The sequence below is a fragment of the Lynx rufus genome, unplaced genomic scaffold (assembly GCF_022079265.1).
Source record: "Lynx rufus isolate CCGP_SWC_20201006 ecotype Redwood Valley unplaced genomic scaffold, mLynRuf1.p SCAF_6, whole genome shotgun sequence".
Taxonomy (NCBI): Eukaryota; Metazoa; Chordata; class Mammalia; order Carnivora; family Felidae; genus Lynx; species Lynx rufus.
In genome coordinates, this window is record NW_025814878.1 from 83,188,280 (window position 1) to 83,213,673 (window position 25,394).

A 25,394-nucleotide genomic window follows, 5' to 3' on the forward strand; every position below is an offset into this window, starting at 1 on the left:
CTATATGATTGGAAAAAGTTATTTTCTTCTTACACTCATTTTGAGGTAAATTAAGAATTTTAAGATGAAGGTGATTCAGATAGAAACTACTTCCTGCTGTGAGTAAAAGAAAACCCAGTTAAATAGTGGTTTGAACTAATAAAAGATTTCTTGCTGTGGAAAATTTCAAAAATCTAGCATTGCTTTGTAGCTCAAAAGTGTCAAGTCCGACATCTCTGTAATTCTCTTGGCTTCTCCCGTATGATCATAATATGGCTGTTGCAGCTCCGTTTATCCTGTTCAAGTTCCATTAGAAAAACATTTCTATCAATAAAGCAGCACTCCCACAAATCCCCAGCACACTTCTTTCCTTTTGATGTTTAATATTTTATCACTGCTAGCTATGATGAGATGTAAGGGAAACTGGGAAATGTCAATTTTTAGGTTATCATGTTTTCATCTCATCCAGAATTGGAGTTAATTTACTCTATGTTGTCCTAAAATCTATTAATAAAACAGGGAAGTGATATCTTAGTTGCTGAAATAAAAATGTTCCCTGACACTGAAATGAAGAAAGTCCTGTGGCTCATTGTATTTGATACCACATGTTTTAGTTTCTCTCTATTATAGATATATATGAAAATATTTACAATCAGATTATTATAAATTATTTTAAACTAGAATTTATAACAGTATGGTAGGAGGATGTCATGAGTATTTCATAGAAATGAGTATTTATAAACATGTGACATGTCTGTTCTTGTACAGTAATATATAAAACCACAAATATATTACTAATACCTACAGTTTAAACTCATTTCTTTAATCTTTGGATAGAATTAGTGATAGTTCATAATTCTTCTTAGCTCTATAAGCTTCTAGCAGATGCTATTACATAATAAGTTTAGAAGATTTGTCTGGAAACAAACCAGCTGAATACTAATATATTCTCTAGGTCTTGAGTTTTTCATGGATCATTTATAGGATCCTTTGAATATAGATGCTTTGCTATGACTAAAGGAAACATAAATCTACACCTAAAAGATTTGCAGGGAAAGAATTGTCTTTGTCATTCTCATAATCCTTTGAAATGATTAAGAATTCTTTAAAAAAATTATTTTTTAACGTTTATTTTTGAGAGAGAGCACACGCGCACGTGCGCAAGTTGGGGAGGGGCAGAGAGAGAGGGAGACAGAATCCAAAGCAGGCTCCAGGCTCCAAGCTGTCAGCACAGAGCCCAACATGGGGCTCGAACCCACAAACTGTGAGATAGATCATGACCTGAGCCAAAGTCGGATGCCCAACCAACTGAGCCACCCAGGTGCCCCAAAATGATTAAGAATTCTTAATGTTTATTTTGGAAGAAAGAAATGGTTGACTGAACTGTGTCATTACCTTTAACATATGAGCAGGACTTAGTGCCATACAAATAAAACATATTGCTGAAATATTGTTACTGTCTTTTTTCTTTGCAGCTATATAAAATTAGAAGAGGTAGAACGAGGCCCCAGGCACTCTTATTTCTCTGCATGATACTTCTGCTTATTGTCCTTCACACTAGTTACATGATTTATAGTCTTGCTCCCCAATATGTTATGTATGGAAGCCAAAATTACTTAATAGAGGTAAGTGTAAAATTTTAAACTTCATTATCTTGACATTTTTTTTTTATTTAAAATTTTTTTTTAGTATTTATTTTTGAGAGAGAGAGAGAGAGAGTGAGCTGGGGAGGGGCAGAGAGAGAGGGAGACACAGAATCCGAAGCAGGCTCCAGGCTTTAGGCTATGAGCTGTCAGCACAAAGCCTGGCATGGGGCTCAAACCCATGAACCACAAGATCATGACCTGAGCAGAAGTCAGACACTTAACGGACTGAGCCAGCCAGGTGTCCCCATTATCGTGACATTTTAAAGATAGTGATATTTAAAAACAGTTTTTAATTTGTGAAGACTCCAGTAAGGTAATAGCTCATCAGATTAAGTTTAATATTGCTAAAATAGGATTTTCATTCTATTTTTGAACTTATTTATATTTGTTTCTTAAAGTTTTTTAATAACACTCTGAATTCTATTATAATAGTTCCTTAATGGATCCCCTGGTACCAAGGTGCTGAGCTTTATCTCAGCACTCTATTGAAACTCATAATACTTTCTCTAAAATAAATATTTCAAGTAATTTTATTAATATGACTTCCTCCAAAATTTTGATGAGCAAAGTTTGTCATCAGTCCTGTGAATCCCACAGAAGAGGCTTTAAAAATATTTTATTTGTGGGTGTCTGAGCTTCCTTTTAACATAATGGGTATCCTCTTACCTGTTACACTCTTTCTTGATATTGATCTTTCAAAAAGCCAGCTGTAGTTCCTAGTTGTAACTGGACAGCTAGTTTGGATTTTTTGACATATTAAAATATTTTGACCATATCTGATTTAACCTTTGTGTGGTTTCTTTTTCCTAAAATACTTTGCTCTACTTAATAATGCAAATCAAATCTGTGTTTCAGGTTCTATTTCAAGCCTTGCTCTTAATGGAGTCTTTGGTTACTAATCTACCCAGATCACTCCTTTTTTTTATCATGTAGTTCCTTCTTTCTTTACTTTATTTAACATGTAATTAAGAACAAAAATTTAACAAGTACATCCAGCCTTCCATCAGTACCATACATAATATTACTGATGGTTGAAAAATTAGTTCACTGACAAATATTAAGTAATAATGTAGGTGGAACAAATATAAGCACAAACTGTAATAGAGGTACATGAGTAACCTGAGTTTGGGAAACATAGTACTGGAAGATCACTTGAATCATATTTTCTACTTCTTGTATCTTTTTATTCTCTTCTTGCCTTATCCCCTCCACCTAGTTCACTAGGTCATGCCTGTTAAAATTTCTTGTATGAATAAATGAAGTGAGGTCATGCATTTGCATGGACAAAAGATAATTCTTGTTTTACAGTGGAACAATAAGTAGGCTGTTTCTCTGGGAAACGCTCTGTTGTTCAACCAAGACCTAAAGATTGTTGCAAAAAGGTCCAAATGTTAGAGGCACCTGGGTGGCTCACTCAGTTAAGTGTCTGACTCATGATTTGGGCCCAGGTCATGATCTCACAGGTCGTGGGACTGAGCCCCATGTCAGGCTCCGTGGGTTTCTCTCTCTCCTTCTCTCTCTGCCCTTCTGTCTCAAAATAAAAAAATTAATTAAAAAAAAAAAAAGCCCTACTGTTACATTTACCATAAATCTTTTTCTTCTAATTGTAATTTTGCATAAAAATTACCTTTTAGAATATTAGCCAAATGTAGTTTAATAGAAAACAGAGTTAAAATTCATAATGTGATTACTTTTTAGTCCAAATATATGTATTAATGTAATATTTATATTTTAATTGTATTTTCATCTTTCAGAGCAATATAACTTATGATGACCATAAAAACAACTCAGCCCTCCCTGTGCCAAAGAGATGTGATGCAGATGCCCCTGAAGGTAAGTGAGGCAGCGCTTATCAACTATCTTAAAGTTCATAACTCTATGAGAAAAGAGTTGGCTTGCATTTTGCTGTGTTAATCATTTGATACATCTGTTTTAATATGTGGTGACAAAGGAACTTTTAGCAAGAAGAAATCGTTAAGTCTTTTCAATAGAATTTCTTGGTGATATATTGATTTCCATTAGGGAAAGGACCATTATAAATTAGTTACTTATGAAAGAGCAAAAGGTAGTTATTATTTATTACATTTACTAATATAATAAATCACTCTTAAAACCTTTTTTTTTCCTTATAAAACTCAAGATAGTTTTGGTAGAATGTGTAATTCTTAGGACCAAGACCGTAAGTACCTATGACTTAGAACTTTTAATTCATACGTGTCTAGTTATTTAATAATAGTATAGTAATGTTAATGACAATAGCAGTTCACTTTTAAGAACATATAATTGCATTCCAGGCACTATGCTAAGTATTTTATGTGTATTCTAAGAAAAACTGTGATCTTATGCTTTTCCTCTGTATAATTTTAGAAAATTATTTTTTTCTTCTTCCTGTGCATTAGGTGTTTTTTTTTCTTTTGAATATTACAATATTCTGTCCTTACTAAGGATTCCAGATACATTCTGTCAGAATTTGCAATTTTTTTTTTTACTCCTGTCTTCAAAATTCTTTTATGTCATGGTAAAATAATATGTCCAATATAGTATATCTCTTCATAAATCACCCATGGGTACCATAATAAAAAGATAAATTTTTCTGAGTTTTTAGCAGGGTCAACTAAAGAATGTGATGGAGTAATAGGAAGAATAGGCATAGAATACTGGAATAGCCCAGAGGAAGAAGTAATTACCTCTACCTGGAGGAGATCATTGTGCAGTGGTAGTCAAAAGATGGGCTTTGGAAAAGCAATATCAGAGCTGCATTTCAAAGTTAAAGAAGAATTTATCTGGTGTGTGTGCATCAAGGGAGATTGTTCTAGGCAGAGGAACAAAATGCACAAAGTAGATTATCTTAAACTATATGGGTATGTGTTTAAAAGAATTTAAAATATTGTTATTGTTTTGTATTTTAAATTATAGGGGTAAGAGGTTGGAGAGATGGAGGAAACGAGATTGTAGAATTAGGAGTCAGATCACAAAATGTTCTGGAAAGTAAGAGCACCAATGAAAATTTTTGAATGAGGAAGTAGAAGTTATGATCTGATTTATTGTCCGTAACTTAAATTGTAACAGTTGTGTCTTATATAGAGCCTGGATTTGAAACCAGAGCATAGAAATCAGATGAGAGGGGTATCCAGAAGGAGCTATTATAGTAATCCAGAGTGATGGTAAAAGCCTGAACTAAACAGTGGTCATGAGTGTATGAAATAAAGAAAGAAATTCGGATGAAATGAGATTTCTGATTGGATCTAAAGTGTTTTTGAAGAAGACAGAAGATTCTAGAATGGCCCTCTAGTTACTGAGTCATTTGGTGAATTTTGGTATCACCAAACTGAGATAAAAATACATATGAAGATTAGAGAGAATTGTAAGAAATGATGAGTTGACCTGAGATATCTCTGGGAAGTTCAGGTGGAGGTTTCCAAGACAGATGAATATATATGTAAGGAAGTGAGACGATAGAGAGTGAGAGGAGCACAGAGACTGGATCTCAGGAAAGTTATCTGAAAGAAGGTAAAGAAGGTACAGAGAAGAGGACTGAAAAAAAAATGTTGATGAAGAGAAATCTAATCGCATGGGTAAAAAGGAATATATATCTAGTGACTTATTAGTCTTCATGGAAATTTGTATTAGGGACTGAGAGGGTCCCTAAAGACAAAAGGGTCATGCAGGGTCAAAGAAACCAAGATTTTTGTTTTGCTGTTTGTTTGTTTGTTTTAATAGATTAAGAGAGACTTCAGGGATGATGGGATGGAATAGAGGAGGAGAAGTTGAAAAATATCAGAAAGGATGAATGAGGAGACAATGTCCAGTTCCAGAGGAGATGGTATTATGAACATCCAAGACAGGATGCTTTAGGTAGAATGACTGTGAGGGAAGAAGCAAGGATATGGACTCAGATAGTAATTTCTTAGTGATGAGTATGGGCAGGAAGTTGTCATTTGTGTATGACTGTCTCAGTTTGCTCTGAAGTGTAAGTTCTGGTCATCTGTTGAGAATTGAGTAGGCCATGGGGGCATGAAATTGACAAAAGTGGCAAACGTTTCTGATAGGCCATGAAGGTGAATAAATAAGGATATGACTGAAAATAAGTTGGTGATAGATAAATACGTCAAAGGACAAAGATGAAATTGTCAATTTGTGTTTTTGTTGAATAGATCTTTACAACTGATATGATTATTATCCATCAGTGCTTAGGTTGTCTGGGGAATGTAGGTTGAAGAGTTGAAGTAGGATGCAAGGCAAAGGACAGGCTGAGAGTGAGAGAATTAAGTGACCAACCACAGAGTCTGGGATGCGTACGGGATAGGGAAGACTCTAAAACTGGGAGAAAAGAACAAACTAGAGAGGAGATGGGAAAACAAATCCAGTGGGATACCTTTTGTTGCCTGAAGAAAAATAGTAAAACGTTTCTAGTATAAAAAATATGACTTGACTTTCCAATTATACTTATGTAATGACTTTAGTCCCAGATTTTTTACTTTGAAATGTACACATACATCACATCACAAATAGGTTTGATAGTTGAAATGCTTTGGGTTGTCATTTTTAGCTAAGTGAAAATAGAATGAAAAATTACTGCTGAGTTGACTTGTAATTTCTTTTTTTTTTTGAACTAAGAGGGCATTGACCCTGAAGATCCAAAATAGGTTCTGCTTTTAAAAATCTTATGGCAGTATTGAAATCTAGCAGAAAAATAAATTTTAAAAAATTAGGATTTCAAATTATGTTGCACTGGTAAAGGGAATTTAAAATGCCCCTGTATTGCTGAACTGAGTGAATTTGTGTATTATAGATTAACAAGCTTTAGTCAGATGGTACAACTTGACCATAACCTTTTATGAATCACATTTAGTATTTTTCTTTTTCATCTAATTTAGTTAAAATGACTCCATTTGAACTGTTGAAGATTTTTCTTAAACTTTTCAGTTGACTTAGCCTTTGAAATGTTACTTTGCAGTACAAAAGCACACCTTTAGATTTATGGATATGATTAATTTTTCTCCACCTTTTTTCTTTGTTTTCTAGTTCATCTTTAAATGTTCAATTTGCCTGTGCATACTTAGAAGAGGATGGTAGAAATATGGCCATAGTTTTAGGGTAGCAGGGTAGATTTTTTAAATACAAATAATGATGGAGAGAGATGAAGAATAGATTAGAACATGAGATTTGACACATAGGGGTAGGAATGGTGTGGAATGTATGGTGACAGGATAGTATGGCTGTATCCATTCAAACATGAATTTGGAAATCTCAGCATGCAGAGAAAAAAATCAGCACTAATATTTGTGACATTTTGGTGGGCACATTTGGCTAGCGTAGATGATGCTACAATATAAATATGCCATAAGGCACTTGATGGCACCTTTGTTATGTGTCTTTTGCAAGTAACAGAATTTTGGAGAGTGTTAGATTTAAAAGCAAAAATTATAATTTATAATGTTATACTTAAAATTGTTTCTGAGAAAAATAATCTCCTTGGAAAGATATTAAAGCATCAATTTCTAAAAATACATATATGGATCTTTTATCAATCAGTACATTTTAGAGACTTTTTTCTTAAGTAATATTGTGTTCATATATGGGGTAGTCTTGCATTTATTAAACATATAAGAAACATACTGACACCCTACTTTTAAGTGGTTATAGTGTCTAAGATTCAAAAGAGTCATTGATCTAAAAATAGTTTAGGTTTTTTGTGTTTAAAATAATCTCTTAAAGAAGGGAATGATTTAGCAGATTTATGAATAATACCTATCATACTATGTTTATAAAGTTTTCCTAAAATGACAATATTATGTGATTTATCTTGACAGGTAGTGCATAGTTTATATGTTTAAAGTGAGTCAACTCAGCAAATTAGAAATCAAGCTTTAACTTTTATATGCCATTATGGCAAAAGGATCTTTACATTCCTAGTTTTATATATTCTTTAATTGCTACTTAATCTAATAAGCATTAATATACAATTTGGGTGTTTATATGAATAAAATATTTAAGAAAAGCACAGAATTATTAAAAGTAACATAAACATATATAAATATTTGAGTCAAAATAGGAAGATAAAAGATCATTGTCTCTTAATAAACAAACACAGTAGATATTGTGAATACTGGGGTAGATTTTGGGAAAGTGTCAGAGGAAACACGTACCTAGTATGTTTCTCTGCCATCGAGTAGCACACAGACTAGTGCACTTAGATATGAAAATAAATAATTGTAATAGAAGGAAAAGTAAGTGGCAAACTATAAAGAAATTATAGGCAAAATGCTATGGGAAGGCAAAAGGTGATAATGATTTATTCTACCCAAGAGGCAGTATAACATTTCAGCTGGGCCCAAAAGCATAAGATAAATAAATCTAAATGAACAACAGCAACAAAAAAATACTAGAGGATATTCCAAGCAGAGAAGGCACCTGCATTAATAAGGCATAAAGACATAAATATATTTGGCATGTTATAGTAACCATAAATTGTGGCAGGAACATTGAATATTTGGGGAATTCAGTGAGGGATGAAGCAAGATAATATGCTTCCAAATGACTATTTTTAAAAACCCATGAACCCCCAAGTCTTATTTATGCTGTCCTATTTAATTCTTTTATCTTTTCCTGAAGTTAACTTGTGTTTGTTGTCTTGGAACTGGAAATGATCATATAAGTCAAACTTGATTTTTGTGGGTTATTCTAGTTAAGTGTATTTGTTAATATATATAGCCAATCTTAAAAAAATAATCAGATGATCTATATAGCATTAGATTTTCATGTTAGGCTATAATTTTACCAGGACAAATGGTTAAGATGACTCAAGTTAAATGATGATGCTAAAATAGAATTTGATGTGTTAAACTAAACTACATGAATTACAGAAAACTGAGCAGAGGGACGCCTGGGTGGCTCAGTCAGTTAAGCTTCAGACTCTTGATATCAGCTCTGGTCATGATCTCATGGTTCCTGAGACAGAGCCCCCTTGGGTATGGCTGTGTGCTTCCACTGCAGCACCTGCTTGGAGTTCTCTCTCTCCCTGTCTCTCTCTGCTCCTCCCCCATTCATGCTCGCTTTCCCTGTGTCTCTCAATTTTAAATAAACATAAAAAATAAATATTTAAATAAAAATAAACATTAAAAAAATGGAGAAGACTTAAAAAGCTAAAGTAGGGTTATAATTATAGAGCCTAAATACAAAGGGAAAAGTGGGAATTATTTTGAATAACTAAAGAAAAATTTAATAATGTTAATAAAGTAAACTGTGTATTGATAGCTTGCTTTAGAAAGTAGTTAAACACTAAATTCTGGAGTAAACAAGCCCATCATCAAGAAATGACTCAAAATACATTCTCTGTAAATGAAACTTGTTTACCTGGCTGTTATGCCAGCAAATAAACAAGTTGACCAGTTTTCTCAGAACCTCAAGTAGCTATCCTTCTAAAAACATTTATCTAAGATACTGTGTTAGTTAGGCATAGAGAATCTTTTTTTTTTCTTTGCATTTTCTTTGTGAGAATTCTAGAAATGAAAAAAGGCCACAAAGAGACATGTAAGTTGTAAACAGTTTTAAGATATAAATTAGAATATTAAAGTGAAAAACAAACAAAAAACAAAAGTTACTTTAGAGAGGACATCTAACTATTTAATTCCCTTTATTGCAGATACAGAAACTAAGGCCCTAAGAAATGAGAATTAAAAGTTATACAGATAGTATGAGACTTTGGACTTCAATGCAAGTGTCTGGATTCCTAGTATCTTTTTTTCCTACATTTAACATTGTTGTGTCTTGTGTTTTGTTTGCATCATCTGTCCTTTAAATTTTAAAAATAAAATTCTAAGGGAGATAGTTATTTGAAGCCTTGAGGGAATGAAAGTCACAGACAACAGAAAGGAAAACCAGAGGTTCAAGAGTTAAACTGAGGCTATTGGAGAAGGAAAGTAAGAGTCTGGAAAACGAGAGATGAAAACCAGACTACTATAGCATTATAGTAACCAAGAGAGTGTTGTGTCCAGAGGTCAATAGTGTTGATGCTTCAGAGAGAGATTTAGCGAGCAAATCTTAAACCTTTGACAATGCAGTTTTAGTAGGGTAGTTTGGGGCTAAAGTAGTAGAGAATTAAGTGAAAAGATTTAACAATGAAGAAAATTCCTTACCTTGATGTGGTTTTGGTTTGGGATTTTGTCATGCTTTTTACATAGCCTTAAAAACCCCATATATTACATGGCATATGAACTAAAAGCATGGAGTTATTACTAAAGTTGTATATCAATCTAATTTAAAAAATTTTTTTTAACGTTTTATTTATTTTTGAGAGACAGAACATGAGCAGGGGAGGAGCAGATAGAGAGGAAGACAGAATCTGAAGCAGGCTCCAGGCTCTGAGCCATCATCAGCACAGAGCCTGATGCAGGGCTCAAATCCACAAACTGTGAGATCATAATCTGAGCTGAAGTTGGACGCTTAACTGACTGGGCCACCCAAGCACCCTTCAATCCAATTTTTAATATGAGATTATACTAAAATGCATTCAGGAGTTTGCTCTGTGGCTAAGCCCTCAAGTCTTTTCACAAAGTCAATGTATTCTTTTTTTTTTTTTTTTATTTTTTTTTTATGTTTATTTCTGAGACACAGAGAGACAGAGCACAAGTGGGGGAGGGGCAGAGAGAGAGGGAGACACAGAATCAGAGGCAGGCTCCAGGCTCCGAGCTGTCAGCACAGAGCCCGACACGGGGCTTGAACTCACAAGCCGTGAGATCATGACCTGAGCTGAAGTCGGATGCTTAACCGACCAAGCCACCAAGGCGCCCCAAAGTCGATGTATTCTTAATTCCACATTTCTGTTTCCTTAATTCATGCATTGAGTAAGAACATAGAGTTCAGTTTTGAACATTTTGTTTGAGTGTTCCTTAAATATCCAAGTGGAGATCTTGAGTTGGCAGAGTTGGATCTGAAGTTGTAGAGAAATTTATGCTGGATTAGTCAGGGTTCAATGGGAAGTAAAGCTGTAAGACTGGGTAAGAGATCACTGAGTATAGTGGAGAGGACGTACAAGAGGCTCTGTGACTGGTGGTTAGAGGTTAGAAAGAAGAAGAGCAACCAGCAAAGAACTAAGAAGGGACAACCAGTGAGTTAGGTGGAAAATTAGGCAAATATAGTTTCCTATAGCCAAAGGAAGAGTGATGAACCATTTCAGATGCTGGCATTTGCCAAATTAAAAAAAAAAAAAAAGAGAGAGAGAAACTGTATTTGAACAGATGATAACAGTAGGAAAAGGGGAACTGTTGCAATAAGGAAAACTTTCTGACCATGAAGCTGCAATTGTTTCAGAGATCAGGCAGAAAAGAGGATTTTTCCCTAGGTGGGGAGGAGTAAACAAGGCTAGAAAGAACCAGCATGGTTTCCAAGATGACAGGGCTCTGGTCAAGTTCAACATTGTCAGGATAAGTCAGGTAAAACAAGGACTAAAAAATGACTTTTGGTCATTTTCATGGGTCATTTAATTGGGTGACTGACAAGAACAGCTATGACAAGATGGTGCAGGAAGAAACCTGATTGGAGCAGATTAAAGAGGGAGTAGGGACTTGAGTGGCCAACAGTGTGAAATGATTGTCATGGCAGAAACACCAAGGAAAAACAACTGCTGAGTAAAATACCAAATTTCTTAGAAGTATCAAAGTGCTGATAAGATCTTAAGACAAAAGCCTCAGGGGCACCTGGATGGCTCAGTCCAATTCTTGATTTCAGCTCAGGTCATGATTTCATAGCTTGTGAGTGTGAGCTCCACATTGGGCTCTGCTCTGAAAGCGTGGAACCTGCTTGGGATCCTCCACACCCCCTCCTGACACCCCCCCCACGCCCCGCCCTTCCTGGCCTCCCTGGCTTGCTCTCTCTCAAAAAATAAATAAATAAGCAAAACTAACAAACAAAAAATCTCAGTTCTCAGTCAACATCATTAGACCAGCAATATCAGGGAACTTGAGAACTTGTTAGAATACATTTAAATTATTAGGCCCCACCTAAATCAGAAACTCAAGGGATGGAACCCAGCAGTCTGTTTTAATAGTCCCTCCAGGTGATTCTGGTGCTGCATTGGTCTGAGTGAAGGAAAGAACCCCAGAACAAAGAAGTAAGTAGAGTGCTAAGCTGCTTTGTTCTGAGGTCCCTTACCAAATTCAGTGATTTAAGCTGCAATTTTCACAGCCTTTTGAGGGAAAAGGAACAGAAAATAAAGTCTAGAGCAGTACTGTAAAATGAAAATATAACGTGAATCACATAAGTGATTTAAACATTTTTAGCAGTCACGTGAAAAGAAACAGAGGACTTTAATTTTATTAAATGGCATTGTATTTAAAGCAGTATATCCAAAATAATGTTTCAACATGTAGTAACTAACATAATGTTTTACTGAGATACCTTATAGCCTTTTTCCTACTAAGTCTTCAAAACCTGGGGTATATTTGACATGTAAATAACACCATAATTCAAACCCTAAGTTTTCATCATCTAAATAAAACCATTTATTTTTTTTTAAAAATTTTAATGTTTATTTTTGAGAGAGAGAGAGAAAGTGGGCGGCGGGGGGCAGAGAAGGAGGGAGACACAGAATCTGAAGCAGGCTCCAGGCTCTGAGCTCTCAGCATAGAGCCTGATGTGGGGCTCAAACCCACGAACTGTGAGGTCATTACCTGAGCCGAAGTCGGACACTTAACCAACTGAACAACTCTAAGTGAAACCATTTATTAAGGTGAAATATGGTTCTACCAAAGCAGGAAGGTTGTGTTTAATGAAAAAAATGTTATACACTGCTTCAGTTTTTAATTTGAATTAATTAAAATTAAATAAAATTAGAAATTCAGTTCCTTAGTCTCAGTGGTCACATGTGAAATATTTAACAGACACATGTTCCTAGTAGCTGTTATATTGGATATGCAGGTCTAGAGCCCACATGAGTGGTAGCATCTCAAAGGTGATGCAGGTACCCTCTTGTAAAGCTGAGCCCCTCCCTCCCCTAAGAATTACATCACCAACATGAGGGTGAACAGAAATAAAGCTATATTACTTCCAGAAAGCTGAATGAAAATTTGGCCTTAGTGTTAAGACTGAAAGGGAAGAATCACATCCCTGAGAAATTGTAACCACAAAAGTACTAACCCTTTGCAGATTTGCAGTCCAGATACACATCACTAGAGTGAATCTGTTTCATTGTCATCTCAGACGGGCAGACCAGGCACATGGCACAAGTAAATGCTCACTAGAGGAACATACCTTAATTGAGGCCTCAAAAAATTCCTGCAGAGGAGCACAAATAAAGACATTGGAGCCACATATTTAAGCACACGATGAAACAAAGCACCAGAAAGAAAGCTAGAAAAAATAGCAGGCAGCAAAAAGGGACTTGCAAAGACCAAATATTGGAATTATCAACACAGATTATAGAGCAGCTAGCTATGATAAAAGGAGTAAGAACAGGTCAGAATATTGGCAGGGGACAACAGAATGAGTGAATGAAAAAGTAACAGATTCGTAATTGACCCAAATACAATATTTAGAAATAAACACACAGTAATGGGGATTAAACTCACTTGAGGGACTACAGCTTAAAACCACAATGAGTTCTGCACACATTGTTTATTAGTTGTAAGAGGAAATGTAGTAGCTATGATAGCTGTACATCAGAGAAACTGGGCCATATCTGTACCAGGTGAACAAAATTACTGTCATCAAGTGGCAGTGCATCACGTGACTTCAGATATGACATCCTGAGAGGAATGGAGAGCATGAATCAAATCATGAAGAAATATCAGACAAAACCAAATTGATAATTGACGAACGTGGTATAAAGTAACTAGCCTGTATGATTTTAAAATGTCAGTGTCGTAAAAGACAGGAGGTTTGGAACTGTTACAGATTAAGGATATTAGAGACACATGTTAACCAAAAGTAATATATGATTTTGGATTGGATCCTGTAGTAGAGGATAAAAATACTAGAAGGAATAAAGTGGGATAAATGACAGGGTGGGAATATGAATTGTAGAGTAAATTTCTAAAAATATAGTATCAATGTTAAAATTCTTAAATAGCTATACTCTGGTTATGAAAGCAAATATCCTTCTGCTAAAAAAATACAGACATGTTAAGATGTTAAGTCACAATATACAGTTCAGAAAATATAAGTGTGTATATGTTGAGAGAATGATAAACGGAGTAGACTGCCACATGGGAACGGCTGTACACCAGCAAATGACAACTATTTTAAATGCTCGCAGTCCCAAGGATAGGACAAGATATGAAACTACTAAAGATGGCCATTTCTAACTACCATTTGGCAGATGTTATACATTATATTATTTATATAATTATATATTATTTATTACTGTTAAAAATTTATACATGTATATGATATTTGTCTTAAATTCCATAAATTTAAGTTTATATCCCCAGTGGTTTAATGTTACATTTGCCCTACAAAATGATAGAACACATTTTGAACATAAAAGTTAGTGAATTCCCTAAGCAATTTCAAATAAAAGGTATAAATTTTTATGAAAGTGAGTTAATCTTCCTTGTTTATTTTTAATTTTGAATCTTCTACAAAATAATTCATGTATCACATTTTCCTGTCACTTCTGGTATAACTTTCTAGCATCAAATAAACCTTGATTCAGTTATAGACATACATATTCAGTCATGTAAAATGAGTCTTGACTAGGTTTACAGAATGTATTCCTATTGAGGCCCTATGCAGAAGGACAGTTTAAATCCAGAAAGAACATATTAAAAACTCTTTAGAATTAAACCTCTTCTCTAAAGGCACATAGTACTTTAAAACTTACTGAAGAATTTTTTCATATTTTTAGTAATCCACCAATTTATAAGTGCAAAGATGGTGTTCTATATTTGGCAATATAATCCAGTTTCTTTAAACAATTTAAGATTTTTCTCAAAATTTATTACCTATTTTTAATGATAGAGCAGTTTTTACATTTTTTTATGTGAAGCTTTTGTTTGAAAGCTATGAGCTAAAACATGTGAGTTTTCTAACTTGTTTCTTACGATAGTGCCCGCAACCTAGCCTTCTTCTTTCTGAACACTTTTTAGATTTACTTTGTTAACTCCAGCATATTGTCCTTTCCAGAGTATCATATTTTAACAATTCATGATATACCGTCTAAAGTCTAAACCATTCTCAACTGCTTGTCAATAAATGTTAAAATCTTTTGAATCCCATAAAATGTTGGGAACTGACACCAACACAATGTTGCTAATGTTCAGCAGTTTTGGGCACAGACCTATCTCCTATCCCTGTGTTAAATAATACTGAGAACAAAAATAGTTTTATCTACTTGCTTCAGAAAGTACTCCTGACTGTGAAACTACTTGCTCAATAAAACTTACTTTAAGATTTCTCATTTCATTGTATCCACCAATCCAAAACTTCTGTCCAAAACCTAGCCCAATTGTACCCAGTTCCGTACCTTTCAAGACCTTGATTAAAGTGGTCCAGCACATTCCAATCCCTTAAACCTTATAAATATCCTGTCTTTTCCCTTGTTTTCCCTCACTATAGTTAGTCTAATAAATTTAGCTCCGCTAGTTGACAATAAATAAGCCTACTCATGCTAAGTAATTTAAGAAGGAATAATAATTTAATCAAGAGATTCAGAATCTTACACCTCTATTTTTATTTGCTGGCTGCTAGTATCTGTATGGAAATGCATGCCCAGCCAACCCCTCAAACCTCAAGTCTAAGACTCTTCCACTTTTCCTGCCTGTCACCTTCATGTTATTGCGGGGAGCAGGGGGAGTTATCCTGTTCCTTTTCTGTGCCCACAGCTATTTACTCAGATGGAAATCTTGAAATCATATTTACATTTTTTTGCTCTTCCAACAGCTAGCCAGTTGCCAAGTCCCACTGCATTTAGATAGAAATAGCAAAGAAAAAGAAACAACTTAATGTTTACCCACCAGTGAGAATTCTTGAAATAACATCACAGACAATGTAATGATATAGCTTTATGTTTCAACATAGAAAAAAAATACTGTATGATAGTAGGTGGAAAAATACTGTATGATAGTAGTAATTAGAAAATGATACTCATTTTTTATTCTGTTGCTGGCAAACACATCTAGAAATCTGTCTGTACCCCAGGAAAATGAAATTTGGAGTAAAGACAAGAAGTAAATATTTACTCTTTTTTTAAAGAATGGATTTTATTCTGTAATTAGAAAGCACTGTAAGCGTTTTTAGGGGTGGAAATAATGACAGATGAAATAAAAATGCATCTACCAAGTAGATACTGATTTTACAGAAGACTTTTTCCTCCCAGTTTGTTGAAATGTGTGAGTGGGTTGGGCATTTACTGAAACTTTGAAAAATTTCTTAAATTCTTCGTACCATCCTTTTTGCCAGAATATGGAACGTTTTTTTCTACTTAAGCTTCTGAGGTTCCAGGAAATTTTAATTTTGAAGTCTTAGGTAACTAAGCAGTACTCAAAGCATTTTACATGATCACTACACTAACAATGGATTCAGGTGATTTTTTTTTTTTTTTTTTTTTTTTTTACCTACCTACGTACCTTACTTTGGCCAATAAAAAATTTAAAAAAAATTTAAAAAAATTAAAAAATGCATTTTGTGGGAGATGCTGACCAGTATTATTAGGGGCACCTGGGTGGCTCAGTTGGCTAAGCATCTAACTTTGGCTGTGGTCATACATGATCTCATGGCTCATGAGTTAAAGCCCAGCATCAGCATCAGGCTCTGTGCTGACAGCTCACAGCCTGGAGCCTGCTTCAGATTCTGTGTCTCCCTCACTCTCTGCCCCTCCCCCACTCACACTCTCTCTCAAAAATAAATATTAAAAAAAAAAAAAAAAGAAACATCTGTATTACTAAAGGAGTTACTACACTAGTTGACATTTCATGTTTGGTTTATATAATTATAAATAAAATGTACATTTTAAGGAAAGGCAATTTTAATAGGCTGAAAATGAAGCTGCTCAAGAGATTTCATTAGAAACTAAGCCTTAAGGGTTGAGGTCAAAAAAAGGACATTGCTATTTTGTGATGACAGTATTTGTTAATGTCTCCTGTGGTGCTGTGTCCACGTCAGTGGTCCTTAAATATAATCTGAAATGAAAATGATAGCAGACTCTTACTATGGAGATTTAAAAGGCAGATTTAAATATGGACTATCAATTTAACACCTCCTACCCCATATTGGGTGAAGCTAATTAATTTTAGCTTTCTGGAATTTTGTAACTAATAAGTAGATCCATTTCTGGAGAATATGTGTCATCCTTACCCTCAGACTCAAGCACATTAGGGCATTGGCCTTAAAAAGAAAAACTATATGGTCTTTTTGTTTTATGAAAATTTGGGGGTGGGAAGTTAAGGATAAGTCAACTCTTAACATTGTGATGATTTTAATAGCTTTATTCAGAAACTTATCCAGTTTGAGAAATCCAACATTAAGTACTGACTATTATAATTTGCACACCTTTAGAAGATATTGACATCTTTTTTAGTAATACTAAGGATTATAGTCCTATTTGTCTTGAAGTTCTGAGGTAAATTTATAGATGTGCTAATTTCCAGGATTCCATATGATCATTTAATTTTACTTACCTATTATTCCTGTGTTTTTTCACTTAACAAATGTTTACTGATATCTACCATGTGTCAGACATTTTTCTAGGTATTAGTGATATAACAGTGAACAAAATAGTCAAAATTCCTGTCCCCATGAGGCTTACTTAGTAGAAGGAGACAAATAAGTATGTCAAGTGTTAAGTATTATAGAGAATAATAAAGGGCTAAAGGAGAGTGAGTGGTGCCCAGAAGGAGGGATGATTGGAAATTTTGAGTAGAAAGGAAATTACTACTGAGAAGCTGTCATTTGAGCAAAATGACCTTAAACAAGTGAGGAGCAATGGCAGCTATCTGGGGAAGAGCATTCCAGACCTAAGAAATGTGCAGAGTGGGAGTGTGCTGGAGAAGGTAGAGGAACAGGAAGCAGTCAAGTTTAAGGACTTTAGCTTTTACTTTCAGATGCAAGATTGTGAGAACAATGACATGATGTTCTCAAGGGATCACTTTGATCACTGTGTTGCATATAGGCCAGGGCTTGGCACACGTTTTTTGTAAAGGATAAGATAGTAAATATTTTATGCTCTGTGGGGCACACTGTTCAACTCTGCCGATTGCAACATGACTGCTGCCATAGATAATACATTATGGATGGCTGTGGCTGTGTTCCAGTAAAACTTACGAAAGCAGGTGACAGGCTAAATGTAACTCTTGGATTATAATTTGCCAAACCTTGAGATAGGCCATTATAAACCCAAGGACAAAAACAGGTTGCCAGAAAGCTTTTGCAGTAATCCAAGGGAGAGCTTGGGGTGGTGCAGGTGGCAGGAAGTGGTCAGATGCTGATGTATTTTGAAGGTAGAACCAGTAGGATTTGCTGAGGAATCTAGTATAAGATAGGAGAGAAAAAGGAGTCAGGGGTTATTTCTATGTTTTTGTTTTTTAATGTTTATTTATTGTGAGAGAAAGCACACATGTGAGTAGGGGAGAGGCAGAGAGGGAGAGAGAGAGAATCCCAAGCAGGCTCCACAGTCAGCACCCCCTGCTGATGTCTATGTTTTTTAGCATTTTAATTAGAAAATCATACTTAATATTATATATTTACTTATTAGATAACATCTAGAATAATTATCTTTAAAACCAATATTTGTAGCTATTAAGGTTATACATTTTTTCCTTGAGCCTGTTTGACTTTGCTTAGTTTATGGTATTACTTCATAAGTTGGAAACTAACAAGATAACTTACTAACTTCTTAGTCTATGGTTAGTCATTGCACATTTTCTCATTAGATTTCCCTTACGGCTGAGAGCAAGTGTGGTATGTGGTATGTGAGGTTAGGGCATTACCTCATGGTCAAGAAAGCAAGCAAAATAAAGATGTGAGCCTGTTAGCTATCTGTGCATAGCTCTAAATAAGATTTATCAATCCAATGAAAATAATATATAGAGCCTACCTTATTCTGTTAAATGTTTAAAATGAATAGTTTTTAGAGTGCCTGGGTGGCTCATTGGGTTAAGTGTCCAACTTTTGATTTCGGCTCAGGTCGTGATCTCATGGTTTGTGGGATTGAGCCCCATGTTGGGCTCTGGGCTGACAGCACTGAGCCTGCTTGGGATTCTCTCTCTCTTTCTCTCTTTCTCTCTTTCTGTGTCTCTCTCCCCCTCTCTCTCAAAATAAATAAATACACATGAAAAAAATAAAATGAATAGTTCTCGATAAAGAGAATACAAACTATTACATAAGGACTTTGGACTATACTTACTGACTTCATTGTGTCTCACACTACCACCATTCTTCAAAGCACAGTTACCTTCAATCCACTCTTTCTGCACACCTAGTCAGCTGCTAAGGGACTGTAGCCAGATTGACCCTCAGATCTCACCTGAATGACATCTCACATGAATTGCTGTACCTTTTAACTAGTACTCCACTCTAATCCACACTACCCAGTGCTATTAGCTTAATTGTCCTGAAGCGGTGATTATCGAGTTTATGCATGCATCTGAGTCTCCTGAAGGCTTGTTAAACATAGATTACAAAATTTTTGATTCAGTGAATCTGAGGTCAGACTCCAGAATTTTCTGAGCATTCTGATCTGGGAGCCACAGTGTGGAAACCACTATTCTAAAGTACTCTGATAATGCCATTCCTTCAGTAGAAACCTTAAGTTCCTCTCCCCTTATCGTCTGACAGATTCAGACTAGGGTTGATGGACTACCACTATTTAATCCATCCTTCAAATATGTAGGATTTTTCCATACATTTTCTGAACATGACCATCTTTTCCACCTTTACTTTTTAACTATTTGTCCTTGAAATGTCACAACTAGTTTCTGTGTCACCCTGCCCATGTTCATCACCCAGAATCCTGACTATCTGATGTTTACTTCAAACCTGACCTTCTGATTTGAACCTTCAAACATGTGCGGTCTCTTTTTTTCCTTTGAATTCCCATAACATTTACTTGTTATCACATTACCTTACTCTGTCTTAATTTGTAGTCATTTATATATCTTATCTCTGTTCTACTCTTTCTTAAATAATCTCTGTGCCCAATATGGGGCTCGAATTCATGACCTCTAGATAAGAGTCACATGCTCTACCGACTAAGCCAGCCAGACACCCTTTTATAGCTTCTTCAGGCTAAGAAAATGTTACATAAGTATATTTTTCTGTCTCCCTCAAAACAACAATTTGTAGAATTAAACTACTTTTTTTATTTGTTATTCTTTTCTCTTTTTAAAAAATGTTATTAAAGTATCATAAAATATTAATATACCTAGCATCTTGTAACTTCTTGCTTACTTATCTGTTGAATGAAATCCATTGTACCTTCTAAGTCCCTACTGACTTCCTTTTCTTATTTGGTTCAATTGCTTTCTGATTCTGCTGCTCATCTATAATGTTATAATTTCTCTTCACTGGACTTTTGATGCATTATAAACCATATCTTTTTTCTTGATTTCTTCCCCCAAGCTCTGGCTTTACTTGAGCTTAAAAAAAAAAAAAAAAAAAAAAAGAAAAAGACATGCTTTGTATGAAATACATATCAGAAAACACCTATATGTCTGAAAACTGTTTTGTTCTCAGTTGATATAATTGATGGGTTGTTTGGTTATGCTTAGAATTCTGTATAAAAAGTTATTTCTTGGGGCGCCTGGGTGGCGCAGTCGGTTAAGCGTCTGACTTCAGCCAGGTCACGATCTCGCGGTCCGTGAGTTTGAGCCCCGCGTCGGGCTCTGGGCTGACGGCTCAGAGCCTGGAGCCTGTTTCTGATTCTGTGTCTCCCTCTCTCTCTGCCCCTCCCCCGTTCATGCTCTGTCTCTCCCTGTCCCAAAAAAATAAATAAACGTTGAAAAAAAAAAATTAAAAAAAAAAAAGTTATTTCTTTTAGAACTTTAAAGGCATTGCATCATCTTCTGTCTTTCATTTTTAACTGGTGAGATATCTAATGCCAATGTATTTCTTCTTTTGAAGCTAACTTGGTAAGCTCTCTTTTCTCCACTTTCCTTTTGGGAGCTTATGTTCATTAGTTGCTGGATATCTTCAGTTGATCATTTGTCTTATCTATATTTCATATTTTATGCCTACCATTTTTACTCCGGATTCTTAAGTATGTGTTCAGCTTTATCTTCAGACTATATCCTGAATTTTTTATTTCATATAACAAAGTCTTACTTTCCTCAAGTACTTTAGTATTCTGGTCTTTTTCAAACATCTTTGTTTTATGGATGTGTAATATCTTCTCCAATATCTGAAGGTTTTATACATTTTTCGCAATGGTTTTCTTTAAATAAAATCATAATTCTGTCTGTCTAGGAACAGTTCTGTTTATCTTATTCTTTCTCCTTCATGCTGATATTTTCTATATATATCTGATAGTGTATTCATATTTATGTTAATTTATATTTAAGTGTCAGAAACTAGGAGGCCTCATCATGAGAATTCTGTGACTGAGGTTTCTAGTGATCCTTAAATTTATATTTTATAATAAATAGGAGGGAAACCAGTTTTACTGGAAAGCTTTTAAATGTGGCTTTTCATCTTCCAGATTTTTGTTGAAGTCTCTAATCACCTGGTGGCCTTCTTCCCATTCTATTTGCTGTTAAAAGATTGCTCCTGGCTTTATTCGTCTACTCTAGCTTTAATGAGGTTCTGGGAAGGACAAGGAACAAATGACTGTGCCCAGTCTGTCATCTTGAACCAAAAAACTTTTGTTCTCAACAGATTGAAATAGTCCTTCATGGTTAAGTACTGTAAATTTATAATATTTTACTTGACAAATAATAAGTTTGTGAATTGATAGCCTTATTTGATTTAAATCTACCCATCAAATACTACCATACCTTGGTGATCACCGACTATATTTGGCTTCAGATACCTGGGCAGAAGAGAGACTAATGTATTAGCCAGCTGTGAGTTCATTAATTTACCACAGGAAGCACAACTATCAAAGAAACTAGAGGCCTGGGTTAGTGAACTCTCACAAGAGAGAAAGAATCTGTATGGAAAATCAGATTTATAGTCACATAGTTTCTAGGTAGGCATGGAGTCAGAAAGAAGGCCTCATTGATCTTACTGGCTGGTAAAATCCACCTGAGATAGACTAATGTCTTGTGTCTCTTGTCAAGTGAGGTTGCCATGCAGACCAGAAAATTAGGTATTGACCAGAGCATCATTTTTCTTGGATTTTGCTTGAGATCCCAAGAGTTTCTTGATATCAAAGTTCTTTTTCTAGGTGATGATAAAAGTTCAACTAAGAATAGTGAAGTTAATTAGGTATAAGCTTTCTAAGTTCTCTGGAGTCTGTGCCAAAGCCGGTCTAGGTAATTTGTGAAACTTCTCAGCCACGAATATGCAGATTCTTGCTTAAGGTTGCTAACTCCTAAAACATCAGCAATCACATGTAGATTTCTCTCTATTTTTAATTCTCAGAAGGTCAGTCTATCCTGTCATTGTATACCTCGGGCAGATATCATCTTATTGTCACTTACAAAGAAACTGATACCTCCGTTTTCTATCTCCAACTTTAGTATTTTTTACTATACCCACTAAACTATTTTTTTTACATGAAAAAACTAAGTAGTGGAAAACAATTGTTTTCTATTCCCTTTTTTTATTTGACTATCCTTGGTCAATTAAGACTAATAAATAATATGGGGAACTTGGGTGGCTCAGTTGGTTGGGCAGCCGACTTCAGCCCAGGTCATGATCTCACGCTCTGTAAGTTCAAGCCCCGTGTCGGGCTCTGTGCTGACAGCTCAGAGCCTGGAACCGGCTTCAGATTCTGTGTCCCCCCCCCCCCCCCCCCGCCCCAGCCCCTTCCCCACTTGTGCTCTGTCTTGCTCTGTCTCTCAAAAATAAATGTTAAAAAAAATTTAGAGAAAGACTAGTAGATAGTAAATCTTGTTAATTTAGAGTTTACTAATAAGTTTGCGATTATTTCTACAAGTTATATGCTAATGCTTACCTTTGTAACTCCTTTTTATAAATTTTATATGGCCGGTGAATAACACAAATGAAATTAGAACTACATAATTTAGCACCTTCGAAATATCTTATTAAACTTACTTAAACGTAATCAGAACTCAACACCAGTTATACTGGCTCTTAAAATTAATCACTATAAAACTCATTGTTTAGTGTAAAACATCTGACAAGTGTTATCTTTATTAACCAGATATAGTTTGTGTATTAATAAAACACAATAAAACTATTTCCTTTAGAATTTTGATTTTTAATGTTCACCAATTCTTTCTTTCCCTTTTACTTGGCTCCCCCAGTGAAATTCAACAAAATATTGATTTAACTATATGCTATTTGTTAATTTTTTTTGATTCATTTTATTTAAAGACAGCAAGTGAGTGGGGGAAGGGCCGAGGGCAAGAGAGAGAGAATATCTTAAGCAGGCTCCACAGGGCTCCATCCCATGACCCTGGGATCTTGTCCTGAGCCAAAATCAGACCCTCAACCAACTGAGCCACCCAGGTAACCCCATTTATTAAATTTTAAGGTAAATATATGACTTTGGTTTTTATTACATATTTAAATTTTTTTTCTGCTCTTTTTTTTTTTTTTTTTTTTGGAAGTATATTGCCAGTATCTCTTTTTTTATTGGGATGTAATTTGTTAGTATCTCAAAGGTTTTTATGTGTATATGTGTATATATTTCATATGCTGTAAGTCCGTTTGACAGTAAAACAGTGATTAACTGGGATTTTACTTCCAAAACCTTTCAGTCCAACCTGTTTTTCTATCCTGACAGCTCACGTTTTCACTCAGATTGTCTCCTGACTTTAGTGAACTTCTATCTAGTCTCAATCCCCTCTGCCAGTCTACATTCCACTCATGTTATTCCCTTTCTTAAAATCATTTGATAAATAATTCCTAATCATATCACAATAAAGTCAAGCTCCTTAGCCTATGTACAGTTAAGATTTACATGTCTATTCTAAATATTCAGTAGTATCAAGACCCTAAGCAGAAATCAGAGTTAGCATAATCAGGGGCAACCATGAGACATAAAGTGGCATTCTAAATAGTCCAGATGTCTGTTTTTGTCAGACAAAATATTTGCCTTAAAGTTTAAAGTTCATTCTCCATGGCACATGAATTTTCTCAAAGGCCTTCTCTATATATGCATATGTAATATAAGAATTCATTATAGGGGCGCCTGGGTGGCTCAGTTGGTTAAGCGTCCGACTTTGGCTCAGGTCACGATCTTGCGGTCCGTGAGTTTGAGCCCCGCGTCAGGCTCTGAGCCATCAGCCTGCTTCCGATTCTGTGTCTCCCTCTCTCTGCCCCTCCCCCGTTCATGCTCGGTCTCTCTCTGTCCCAAAAATAAATAAACGTTAAAAAAAAAAAAAAAAGAATTCATTATATAAGTTAAGTACAGATATAGAGTGTAATTAATTCTGAGTTGATTTCAGGTGAAGGTGTAACATGATGACTTAATTGTGGCTTAAATCAACACTACATGTTTTAAAAATATATTTGAAGTAGAAGTTGTGGTTTATCATAGTTAATAACCAAAGTTATTTTATTGTCAGCACACATTAACAGTGACATACGGGGGCACCTACGTGCCTCAGTTGGTTGAGCATCTGACTTCGGCTCAGGTCACGATCTCATGGCTCATGAGTTTGAGCCCCGCGTTGGGCTCTGTGCTGCCGGATGCTTTGGATTCTGTATCTCTGTCTCTCTCTGCCCCTCCCCTGCTCACTCTCTCTCTCTCTCTCTCTCAAAAATAAACATTTTTAAAAATGACATAACAATTTAAAAGGAAACAGGAAATACATAATATAAAATTTATCAGGTATATTTATAATGGTTGCTGTTACATGAGAAATAGAGATTTAATTGCACTTACTGTTATTCATCTGTTTGATGATAAGTGAGAAGAGATGGAGGAAGGGTAGACCATCATGTCAGTAGTCAAAAGTATCTTGTTTTATTCATGTGCTCCAGATATCCTTTCCTGGCTCTTAATTTTGATCCTTTTAGTGTGGCCACCTTATCATCAGAAAAAAAAAGTTTTTATCTGAACCCTTATTTTAATTTTTCATTGTTAACAGTACTCTTTAGTTTAATTAGAACTTTTATATGTCCTTTTGAGGAACAACAGAAATTTCCTGAACAGTTAATTTTAGAACACAATCCTTAAATGAAACATCCAGTGATTTAAATTTATTTTGAAGGTCAAACCAAGTTCAAAATACTTAATTATAGGGGCACCAGGGTGGCTCAGTCTGTTAAGCATCTGACTCTTGATTTCGGCTCAGGTCATGATCTCACAGTTCATGGGATCAAGCCCTACATCGGGCTCTGTGCTGAGGGTAGAGCCTTCTTGGGATTCTCTCTCTCTCTTCTTCTGCCCGTCTACCCCACTTGCACTCTTTCTTTCTAAAATTAAAAAAAAAAAATCAACAAAATATTTAATTATAATTTTTTTAGATAACTGTATAAAGACATCCATAGATCTCCTAGATATCCATGATTCAGGTAAACAGCTGTAAGATGGCAGATGGTGAGGAGAAAAGCCCCCTCTGTTGATTGAGTGTGGAATCATCACTTGGATATAAAATATTTGCATGCACTTATTAACCAAAACTCTTCTGTGGACATATACCACTTTATATCAATATAAACATAATGATATATACATTACATATAAAAATAGCTATAAAGAGTTGT

At 35.1% G+C, this 25,394-nt stretch overlaps 1 protein-coding gene across 4 annotated transcripts in view; it reads left to right on the top strand.

Moving 5' to 3' along the window:
- Positions 1–25,394, top strand: part of LMBRD1 (LMBR1 domain containing 1) — a 110,489-nt gene that overhangs the window by 79,723 nt on the left and 5,372 nt on the right. For all 4 annotated transcript variants that reach the window (XM_047102165.1, XM_047102167.1, XM_047102166.1 and 1 more), the window contains 2 exons: positions 1,455–1,604; positions 3,380–3,458. In XM_047102165.1, coding sequence (XP_046958121.1) covers positions 1,455–1,604; positions 3,380–3,458 — 229 coding nt within the window. The remainder of the gene's footprint in view (positions 1–1,454; positions 1,605–3,379; positions 3,459–25,394) is intronic.